The 12,015-nt window shown below is 44.5% G+C and overlaps 1 protein-coding gene across 3 annotated transcripts in view; it reads left to right on the top strand.

Moving 5' to 3' along the window:
* Positions 1 to 12,015, top strand: part of NAV3 (neuron navigator 3) — a 366,054-nt gene that overhangs the window by 264,493 nt on the left and 89,546 nt on the right. For all 3 annotated transcript variants that reach the window (XM_084632115.1, XM_084632114.1, XM_084632113.1), the window contains exon 13: positions 7,753 to 7,891. In XM_084632115.1, the coding sequence (XP_084488241.1) occupies positions 7,753 to 7,891 (139 nt within the window). The remainder of the gene's footprint in view (positions 1 to 7,752; positions 7,892 to 12,015) is intronic.

The following is a 12,015-nucleotide window of genomic DNA, read 5'->3' as shown; positions in this document are numbered from 1 at the left end:
AATTCATGGAATGTCTTCTGTGTTCAGGCAGTTGGCGCTTTTCATATAGCATTTGGATTTATGAAGTATTAGTAGGCTGCCTTCTGTGATAAGAGGAGACAATTCAGAAGTGATGGTCTCCACTTAAGTAGAAGGGGTATTTTTGGCTTCAAAACTGGCAGGATTTGTTAGGCAAGGAGTAACTAGAATTCTCTTTTAGCCATCTGAAATAATCTGTTAGGCACATCTAACTTATGAAACAAGAACTGAATTGTTCTGAAACAAAAGGAGAAACATTAGGAAAATTAGTGCACAGAAGTGTCTTTACACAGCTTTCAAGGAACATGGGAAATAAGCTTTTGGATGGAGCTTATAACCTAGTGAGTATGACTGAAACCTTGGAATACTCAGAACTGTAAGGTAAGTATAGATAAATATTCACACGCACGCACGCACGCACGCACAAAACCCCACAGGTATGTTAAAAGACCATTATTAAGGGTGCAAAGTCTAGCACTGAAAAGTTAGGAAATGCCATAATTAAGGTTTCCAATGCAACTTTAATTCTGCCCCTTTGTGCATATGCATTATGATAATTATTATTTACATGATCACATAATTTTTTTTTCCACAGGACCCTTGTCCCATTCAGTGCACAGAATGAAGGGTACTATGAACTATTAGATATTTCGTTTTCTCCATGTTGTTCAGTGTATGTGACTAGGCCTTATTTACTATACACTTTTCAAATCCTACTCTGAAGACTGAGTTTCCTCATTGGATTTTCTATAATGCTCATCACTATAGTATCTCAGTGTGTCACAAATATTAATGAATTTATTTCCACAACTGCCCTATACGATGAAGGGTGGTGTTATTCCCATTTTACAGATGGAGACTAGAGGCAGAGCGAGAGTAAGGTCAAAAGCATCTGCTAATATTGACTGCCCAATTTGAGACCGAGCCCCAAACATTGGTGGAGATGGGCCCCCGGGCCCTGAATATTCCTGAAGTACAGGCACCACGGGCCTATATAACTCGCCGTCCTTGTCCAGTTCTGAAGGGCAGCATTCAACTGCTGAAAGCATCCTTTTTTTCCTGCAGTACCCTGCCTATTTCACTACCTGCCTTCCAACTTATGCAATAAATGAAGGAGAGGTTCATAAAACAGTGTCTTTTACAATAAAATCCCAATTCATCACCACCTCTGTTCCATCCAGTGCATTGAATGAGGCAGTGGTAGTTGTGAAAAAATGTAATTAAAGACTGTGGCATAGTTATGATTATGTAATTAAAGACTATATCACAATGCATATGTGCAAGGGGGGCACATTAAGGTTACACAGGCAACCTTAATTCTGGCATTTGCTAATTTTTGGGTGCTTGACTTTGCAACCTTACTAATGTTCTTTTAACATAGTTATTTTGTGTGTAATTTTCTAGTTTTTTCTAAAAAGCAAATGGGGGGAAAAAACAAGAAAAAAACACATTGCTAATCAGCAGGGTTGGAACCTTTAGTTCCTCTACACAGACTTCAGCCACTTGAGTTAACGGAGTAACTGATAGCAGTAGTATTTTGTTATCTTCTATGTGGACCAACAGTAAAGAGGGATGAGACACATTGTGCTATTGGGTTTCACATGTATTTGCAGACAGCAGAAAAATGGGGGCAACTCTGAAATCTTGGGTTCCATTCCAGGCTCTAAAGAGGATTGTGCTCTAGGGGCGCACACTCTTCTAACCATTCCCCAGAAGCATGTCCCCTCTACCCTGTCCCTGTCTCTTCCCCGTCTCTGTCTCTTCCCCATTCCTGGCGCCTCACCCCTGCCTCATTCTCCTCATCTAGCCAATCACAGTCTCCTTGCCCAGTAAGTCTGAGTCTCACCCTCCAGACTCCCAGTCCCAGACTCCTGGCCCACAGCTCCTTATCCACAATTTCTTTGCCCACCCAGTCCCAATTTCCCCCTTCTGGCTCCTCATCAGAACTCTCTCTCCCTGTCTCTGGCCTCCAGTCACACACCTCCCCATCTGTTTCGCATCACTGCTGGCTTCAAGTCCCAATTCTCCATTTTCTGGCTTCTCGTCAAATGTCAATGTTCCCCCATCCCTTGTTACCCTGATGGGCCATATGCCGAAGGTTGCTGACCCCGGTTTATCATTTGGCTACATTTTCATGGGGACAGAAAAAGGCACATCCCTTATACAAAGGCCATCCCCTTGCCAAAAGTCAAGTTTCCTTCTCCAAAGCATGGGAGTGGAAGAAATTTTCAAAAAGGTCACCACAGTTTTTTAATATGGACAAAACACTATTTTCCCCAAGTCTCATTGTAAGAAACAGCTGAACGGTCTTGGCTAAAGTTTAAAAAAAAAAATCAGCCTGAGATAGACATCTGGCTTGAGAAATTTCAGTCCAAACAATTATAGTTTTGGCAAAGTTACAAGCAACTGAAAACACGATCTTATATGGGAAGTATCAGGCAACCTTAGTAATAGATAGTGCTACCAACCACCTTTATGATTATGCAGGAGAGATAGAAAGGAAAAAATAGATTCAAGACTTATACAATGTGTCAGAAGCCTCTAAAATGCTCCTGAGTTTGACAGTGAACAGTGTATTCAAGGATAAAAGGAATTAGGACCAGAAGTTACTGTGTGTATCTGCTCCCAACACCAGGAATAGACAAGAGGTAAAAGGAAATATCCTTGGACCTGTTCTCAAGGCTGTATGACCCTGAGAACTTTCTACAGGATAATACACTCATCACAGTCTTTAGTCAAACGTTTGCTTGATAATAGTTACAGCTAAACATTTACCATCAATGAGAGTCCTCAATTACATACAGGACAACTTAATTATCCAGAAATGAGGTAACCTAAGCCTTAGAGAAGCCATACTAGATCTATTTCCTACCGATAGACCCTTTGTTTCTCTCCCTCCTCCCAGCTTTTGAAAGTATCTTGTCTCTTCATTGGTCATTTTGGTCAGGTGCCAGCGAGGTTACCTTTAGCTTCTTAACCCTTTATAGGTGAGAGGAGCTTTCCCCTGGCCAGGAGGGATTTCAAAGGGGTTTACCCTTCCCTTTATATTTATGACAGTCTGAGAATCTGAAATAACAATGGTAGTATTATAATAAGAGAAGTGATGCAGTTACATGAACATTGTAAAAGTAGTCTGGACAGTGCGCTAAAATGCACTCAAGAGAACAATCTTCCACTACCAGGAAGAATAACTTACATTACCTACTTTGTAGGGTGTTTCCATCTCTAATATTTCTGAATCTGCTGTATGATGCAAAGCATTGCATCTTTCAACATAATTAGCTTAATGGACTATCCTCAGCAGAATTTCAGAGGGAAAGAAGGCTGAGGACACTTCTGTGTGTGCTTCTAGTTCAACTTCAGCATACTGTGAATAACCAGACTTGAAGAGATTCCAAAGGAAAGATGCTGAAAAAACCCAGAACCAACAAATAACTACGATGGTATGAGTGGAACAAAAATAAAATAAAATAATTGGGATTGAGCATAGGCAGAAATTGTGTTCAAGAGCTCCTAAACATTTGGAAGACTTCTGACCATTTGAGATTAGAGAAATATTCCAGCCATATGTAGTGAAAACTCTGAAAGGTCTGAAAGATGTAAAACATTTCTCTGCATATCTTCTAAGGCTGCCAGAAGTGCTTCCAGAGCTTACCAAAACACTGAGTGAGTCTTCGTGACAAGTGTGAAACATCACCGAGAAGCCATAGGAGAGTGAAAGCATGATCTGAAAGATTAATTCCGCCAAGGCACTTGAGCTTCAGAATACAGAGACTGTCTGTATGTAGATTTTGTGAACATGCTTCAGTTACGTAGTTTTAAAACTGAGATAAATTAGAAGATTTGAACCTTCTTCCTGAAAGGTTTATGGTGACATCCTCAACTAAGGATTAAAGGTGTAAAGAAAAGAGAAAATTGGAGTTAAAGATTGAAAAAATATTGTTGCGAGTTGTCCAGCTCTGAGAAATGCTCTAAGATGGGTTTAATAAAATGGGTGTGTTTTGTTCTTAGTATTTTATACTCAAACATGGTGCCTGTGACAGCATACAACACATCAATATCACATCCTGCTTCTGATTGTATTTGCCAGGGCATACTGTCTTTGATAATATCTAACTATAATTAAAGGTATTTCCAGTTATTACGCTTGACAGTACTGCAAACAGTATATACCTAGGTTACAAGTAGTATTTGAATAATGGCTTTTATAGGCTGTGAAGCTCCCTATCTGTCACATTAGACAATGCTAAAAGGGTGAAAAGGCAGTAGATATAAATGATTAGTGGAAACAAATAGAAGTCTTAGTAAGGCATGTGTAAAAGAGTCTCTCTGGGGCACCTCTCTAGCTGGATTGGGTCCCCTTGCCATGCTCTGTTACCACCACAGGCTCGGCCCAGTCCAGGCCCAAGCCTTTTAGTTCTCGCAGTGGGCCCTGCCTTTACAGGCCGTCTTGCTTTGTTCACAGGTGGGGAACAGCAAAAGTTCAAATTCAACAGAGAACAAGCCCCTTTTGGGATCAACAAAAAGAGACAAGGTCAGTGGCACCCCCTAACTTCAGGGGTGCCTGCATAGCAGCTTTACTGCAGTCCTTCTGGACAGACAGCTAAAGGAGTCTCCCCCTGCTGGGCAGGGCTGGCTCCAGCTTTTTTGCCGCCCCAAGCAGCGAAGAAAAAAAAAAAAACAATTGAGCTGCCACCGAAGAGGACGAGAGGGAATGAAGGACTTGCCGCCAAAGACCCGGACATGCCTCCCGAACTTTCTGTTGGCCGCCCCGGGCACCTGCTTCCTTCGCTGGTGCGTGGAGCCAGCCCTGCTGCTGGGGTTGCCCCTGGTTTCACAGACTCTTGACAGAGCTGGGGAAGTCTCTGGCATTGGGTTCCTTCTGCTGCTTCAAGAGCCACAGCCTTCTCAGCACTTCCCCTTACGGACAGCAGCTTCCTTCTTTTAAAGTGGTCCGGTCTCCCTTAGTACACCTTTAGAGCCTCCTTCGCCCCTTCCCTGTCAATGTGGGGTTTATGCAGCATGTTTTTAGAATCAATCAGATATAAAACTGCATTCTTAAATCGTGTTTACTGTCTATGACATGGCAATGGTGCAGAAGCTCTATTTATTTGTAACCCTTACACTGAATACCAGAGAATGCAGTATTGTAGTCTGCTCTCACCCTTCTGAAATAAGTTTCTTTTGCCACTGAAGTCATGTACTAAATTGAGTCTCTACCGTTGCAGTATTCAAAGTAACGGTCTCTGAGGCTGCTAGGATACCGGCCAGTGCACTGAACTTTCTGATCTCCTCAGTATCCAGATTATTTGTAGCTTCTACTGTCACATTCCAAAGCCTTCCATGTAGTAATGAATACATATGTGGGTTTAACCCTCTGTAGACGCACATGTACAACAAGGATTGTCAGATTTTTCCATTGTTTTCCCTGCTCTAATATTAGCAATACTATAGATTCCCAGTGTCTAGCTTTATTCAACCTGTTAATAGGAGCTCCAGTTTTTAATATATTTGGATGCAAAGTGTAGGACTTACAGAATGTGCCTTTTACAACTCTGGGAGTCTATAGGCTCCGACATAATAATGTCGCTAGGGCTTATTTGATATGAATCGAATTTCAGTATTAAACGTTAAAAGTGATAGACTGAATTTTTCACACTCGGTGGACTGGCTGGCTCCTATATTAAAGAATAAAACTGCTGAGGGAATGATCCAGACCTGGATTTATAAGGGAACTGCCGGCCAGGATGGAAGTTTGTTGGCTGAACTCTGCAGAGAGGCTATCATATTGCCTGTCTAGTACTACTACTCTCTCATTTATGGAGGCATACAAAACATAACTTTATGTCCTTTTCTTTCTAGCATGATACTAGCAGTTGTATGAAATAGTTTATTTGGAATTCAGGTAGTAGCAGGCACCACTTTTATCTGTTCTGTGGCAGTTTTGTACTTGCTGACATTCACCTGGAAGATCTGAATTTCTCCTAATCTCCTTAACTCCCCCATTCTGCCCTGTGTGAGTTTTTCCCCATAGGATGTAAAACTCAGGATCAGATTGTAACACTACAGAGAGATACTCAAGTGGAGTAGGGGCCAGGAAATGCGGCAAGATTCCTGTAGTCCGTTGAGGGGAGTGGCTCCTCCTCCTCCGGGTCTGTGGGCAACCAGTCTGCCCCACTACGTCTCTGGGGGTCGCCTGATGTGGGGAATCGGGGGGTGACAGGAGACATGAGCTCTGGCCTGTGGTCAGGGCCGAACAATAAACACAGTTATGGAGCCCCAGCCTCGGGGCGGGGCAGCAAAGAGTCTCATGCTCCAGCCTGTACTCAGGCAGGGCAGCAAACAGTCAATCAGCCTAGGCTCTGGTTCAGAGCGGGGCAGTAAACAAAGTCACCAAGCTCCAACTCTCACTCAGGTGGGGCTGCAGGCAGTTAATGAGCCCAGGTGCTGGTTCAGAGCCTGGCAGGAAACAAAGTCACTCAGCTCCAACACGCTGACTGACCCTCTGCCAGCTTTGCAGCCAGACGGGGTCTACTACCCTGGGGCCACTTCCACACTCCCTCTCCACTGCTGGTCCAGTGAGGTAAGGTGATCAGTGGGTGCCTCAGTTGCCAGCAGAAGCTCTGTCGGAGTTGGGCCAGCCGGCGGTCCGGGCCAGTCATCTGTCTCCTGCGGAGTCAGGTCATCCTGGGGTCCGGGTGGTCTGGGCCAGTCATCTGCACTCTGCGGGCCTGCAGCCACCTCCCAGCACGAGTGCTCAGGGGATGTATGTATCCCCTCCAGTGGCTGGGCCCCTACTGAACTTCCGGGTCCCGCCTTTATACTTCCACCCCATCCCTTGGCTCCTGGGGGTGGAGCTAGGGGGTAGGGCTCCGCCCACAAAGGGGTGGAGCCACCCTCTTCCTCTGTGTCTGGGGAGGGCCAGGCCAGCTCACTACAGTTCCCCTCACTGAGTTTCCTCTGAATTCTTCTGTAAGGAAGTTGGAGATGGAGTTTTTCTAACTCCCTGTACCCCAGCCCCTCCAGGTTAAAAATAGGGCTTGCATGAGAATATGTAGATGATCTTGCCATAGAGCTGTCATAGCCCTCTTCCATGCCTGCTTCCCAGATCTCCTGAAGCAGAAAGGACAATAGCAACAATAGTTTGTGTTTCTATGAAATATATAACTTCTGTTCTCTAAGTAACCAGCTCCAGTGAATGTTTGATCAAAGAATCTTGCTCTGATGACACAGCACCCACCAGACAAAGGCTGAGACAAGAAAACAGAGCTATTGGCATTATTGGCTGCCTAAATGACAGTTGATTAGGCTGGAGAAGAGATATTTCCTTTGTTTTTCTGTAGGCTGGAAATCCATAGGGTACTGCAAGCTGTTAATAATGCTTTGGCTACCAATACAGGTAGCTTTAATGGATTTCCCTGCCAGTGTACTGAATGTGATTGCAATGAAGCATGAAACAACCTTTTTTAATGACTTAGACTAGTGCTTGCCCAGAGCTACATTTTTAAAGACGTCCTGGTCTTTCACTAATTGAACAGCTACCAGTACACATTTGAAAATGCGTGATTAATTAGAAATGTCTGAAAACTAATGCGTATTGTACATTACCAAATATTACTTAATGTTCATTGTGTAAACCTCATGCAAAAAAGGTACTATAGAGACTATTGTTTTGAGGACATTTCCTGTCCGTTGGCTTTGAGTGGGTAAATAGATATCCTTCTTTTTCCACAGCTGGGATGACAGCAGCTCAGTTAGTAGTGGCCTCAGTGACACTCTTGATAACCTCAGCACGGATGACCTGAACACCACCTCATCTGTCAGCTCTTATTCCAATATTACTGCTTCTTCAAGAAAAAATGCTCACACTCAGGTAAGTAGCTTTTCATTGTTGCCTCTTACCATACCCTTTCAAGTGCATAGTACACCAGCAGGGCCGGGTTAACCCACAGGCTAAGATAGGACCTCCTATTTTTAGGCCCTACTGGTCAGGCAGGGGGCGCATCCGGGCCGGGTGAGGTGTGGGAGTGGGCTTACTCACGCAGGCCTGCTGGAGCGCTCCGGCCAGCAGGAAAGGCAAAGCAGCCCCCTGTGGCTTGGAAGGAGCTCTGCTGGCACCCTGCTGCTTCCGCTCCCTCCCGTCTGCGTCTCCCCGTGTGGCAGGAACACACTGCCAGGTATCCGGTTAACACTGGTGACCAAACACTAAAAATCTGGTTACAATGGGAACCCATGCCAGCCATGGGTGTGGTCTGAGCAGGCTTTGTTCCCTCCCCCTCCCCCATCCCACACCCCCAATTTCTCCGGAGCTCTGCTTAGCTGTCACGGAAGGAAGAAGCTCCCTCTGTCCCTCTCCTTGGCTGAGGCTGGCAGGCAGCTCCAGGACGCTGCCTGCTGGGTCCTAGTGCCCATCAACATCATCTATTTGTGCTGGATCCTGTTTCTGAACAACTGGTGAGTGCCTGTGGTGGGGGTGGGGGAGAGGCAGTACCAGAGCGGTGAGGTGGGAAGCTCGCACAGAACCTGCACACGCTCTATCAGCTCCAGCCAGAACTATCATCCCTCCCATGTATAAGGAACGAATTCCCACACATTTGTAGGGAAAACAAAACAAAACCTCCCATTCTGGATACCAGTACTTTACATATTACAGTACCTTCCATCGAGGGGCTTCAGATTGATGATTCACTGTGTTCAATACTGTATTGAACTGTACTAAAAATCAAAGAAATCCAATTTTTTTTGTTGATGTATTTTTCTGTACTGGGATGCACAGGCAACCAAGTTCTTTCCTTATGCTCAGCCTAGTTCCAGAAGCCAACACATCTTTGGCTTTTAAGGGGTTGCAAAAGCATTGGAGGAAGCTCAACACACAATGTTGTCAGTTTCTCCCTCCCCTCTCCCTCAAGGATTTTAAATCCACTTCTTAGCAGGCTTTGATAGAAAGACTGGCTGAATAGGCTAAAGGCAGGTTCTGTCCATTTGCTGGTTCTCTAGCAGTTCAATCCATCATACAAGTACCTCACCTTTGATTTCTTTTGGGTTTCATTCCAAAAACGTAAAGCTAAATAAAGCTGAAGTTAGTACTCATTTTTCTGCCCCAACTCAAACCAGCTTCTTTCCCAAGTGGAAAATGTTGGGTAAGCATGGAATGTGTGTAGTTCAAGAAGGGAAAGAGAACACAGGCCAATTCCTGCTGACAGTTATACCTGTGTAGCCTTATTGACTTTCGGGAGAACAGATTTTTGCACAACAATAGATTTTAGTTCCTTCTGCTTTTCACACCTGGTATAAGCAGAATCTCATTTACCTTCCTCCCCTAAACTCTGAGCACTTTAAGGGAAAAAAATAAGCAAGGTCTGCTTGATTTACACATGCAAACAAAACAGGAAGCTCTCCCTTCATTCTACACCAGCCTTCAACAAACTCCAGACCTGATGTAACGAGGATGTCGCTACGGCAACCTTGGTTCGACGTTCTTTTGAAAGCTCCTTAATGATTTTAAGGGTGCTGATTTTCAATTAAGTATTTTCGTTCAAGGGGTGCAGAGAACACAACAGGGAATAGCTTTGTTTTGTCAACTCCTAGTCATTCAGAAGCTGAAAGGCATTAGATTAAGTTTGTTTAATGTTTGTACAGTGATTTTGAAGAGCTAACATAGTACAGAAGTGCTAAATGTTATGACTGGGTAACCATCTAAAGATCTGGGTCCCTTCTAGCTGTTACCTTTTTCTTACGGAAAGCTTAAAACAAACAAATGCAAACCGTAGGGGGCTGGTGCACACAGAAGTCATGCTTAAAAAGCTTCATGTCAGAGCTGCTGATCAAACATTTAGACTAGATAATACTTAGTCCTGCCATGAGTGCAGGGGACCGGACTAGATGACCTCTCGAGGTCCCTTCCAGTCCTATGATTCTATTCCATAATTCCAATTGTGGAAGAGCTTGGTGACAGAATGGCCTGATGTGGTGAATCCCTGGAGATTAACTACACAAACTGTATCATCCCACAAATAATATTTGGGTTCAATGTGAAAACAGTAATTCATTGTCCTCAGCCAGTGCAACACTGGGAGGCAGCTTTCAGAGCAAGACAGCCTAAAATAAAATGCCATCCAATGTAATTTTCCCACTACTACTTCCTCTGTTCCAGTGGATTTTACACCTGAGTGGTTTTCTTGTACATAATAAAAGCTGGCTGCCTCTCAGACTGCAGTCAGAGTGAGATGGGATATGTGGTGTAGAATCCATAGCTGGGGAAAATACCTGCAGGGCTTGGCTTTGCACTGTGCCATGTGGAGAGCTGAGGGTAGAAGCACAAGGTTGGAAGAGGTGAGCAGCATGGGGAATGTTGCAGTGTTCATCCTTGTACAGACGAGCACTCCACTACCTAGGAGGAAGGAGGCCTAAGAGAAGGACAGCGTAGCATCCCTCGTGCTACCTCTTACTCAGAAGTATCTGTTTGAAGAACTGAGTGTGGCGATGTGTTACCTTGTTACCTTGTTACCTTGGTTACCTTGGCCTGTTGTTACAAGTTACCTTGGCCTGTTGTTACAGAATGGTTTGGGGAGAGCTAGTAGTGAACTGGCTTTGGACTGCCGGGCTGGCTTGCAGCCACTCAACTGGACAAATAAGTAAAGAGATAAGGAGGGCCTGAGAGTGTTAAGTGTGGGAATAGAAAACAGTAGTGTTTCCTGCCAGAGCCTTCTTGTGGATGTACATGCCCCCCCTTAGAAAGAGATGATAAAAAACAGCTATGCAAATTGCTTTAGACAAACAGTCTCACCTGAGGACCCTGGCCTTGGGGGTGCCCAGGAATTCCCCATGCTGGAGCAGCGCCTGCTACAAGCCCTCAAGGACAAGGCTGGAGGGTCTGGGACTGTCCGTAGCAGAAGGGGCATAAGCATTGATTCTTGCTTGCTTGGTTGCTGGAAAGCACGTATCTAGTAAGGCGTGAAGGCTGGGAAGCTTATTGTACTTTGGCAATAAAACCAGTTATACTTATGCATCTGGTGTGGCTTCACTGAGTGTATCAGAGCCCCGCCCCTTTGGCCTGACAGGTGAGAGTAGAATAAATTTGTTAATTTAACATAAATAAATATGTATGTAGAGAAATGTTTGATGACTTCATAATTTCTTTTGCAATATGTAATTCATACTTAGGCCCTTCCTTCCCATTATATTTAGGCCCCTCAGAACCTTAATCCGGCCCTGTCTACCAGGAGAGGTGTATTTAAACACAATACATACAAAGTATATAGCATACTAGAAAAAATATCTTCAGTGGCAGTACATCCAAAACAAATGACATGATGAATATTGGACATGGTTTTCTATTTTATTTATTTTCAAGAAACATTGCATTCTAGTAAACACAGAATGTGATGTAGTTGAATCTGGAATATATGGATTTCTACTCATTGCATCTTACTCTGTTACAAATGGTACAATTTAAATTAATCCTATTTTCATCTGTCATGACATGTAACATATCAGGGAAGGAAACTGTAGACTTTATAGCCATAGGGAAATTATTTCCCTTTTCCCTCCATAGGGAGAAAGGAACTGGCAGAAGGAGGCTGTTCTTCTGTCTCCTCCATGGGGAGAGGTGAGCCAAGGGTGGGAGGTGAGAGCTTTTGTCTTCCCCACTCCCCTCCAGGAAGAGAGGGGGACGTTTGAGAATGTCAGGGACATGGACCTGTGGGCATCTTCTCTCCCCTGATCCAGACCTGCTGGGACAGCTGCTCAACAGTCCTGCTCTGTTCTTGTGAGTGGGGTTTCAGTGCTTCTTCTGGGTTCCCCTAGCACAGGAGACTGAGATCTTCCAGAATAAGGGCTCTAGTGGGCTGCTGCTCCTGGTCAAGCCAGGGCACACCTGTGGCGAACAGTTGCTTCAATTCCTGCCTGTATGGTGGTGTAGAACACCAGAGGCAGCTTTCTGCTCTTGGAGTGATGAAGCAGCACTAGTACCACAGTTGATAACTTTCACGTGGTAAA

This window comes from Lepidochelys olivacea (genome assembly GCF_965140295.1).
Source record: "Lepidochelys olivacea isolate rLepOli2 genome assembly, chromosome: 1".
In the NCBI taxonomy this organism is placed as follows: Eukaryota; Metazoa; Chordata; order Testudines; family Cheloniidae; genus Lepidochelys; species Lepidochelys olivacea.
The sequence above is the reverse complement of the archived record's forward strand: the minus strand, read 5'-3'. Positions and strand labels throughout refer to the sequence as shown.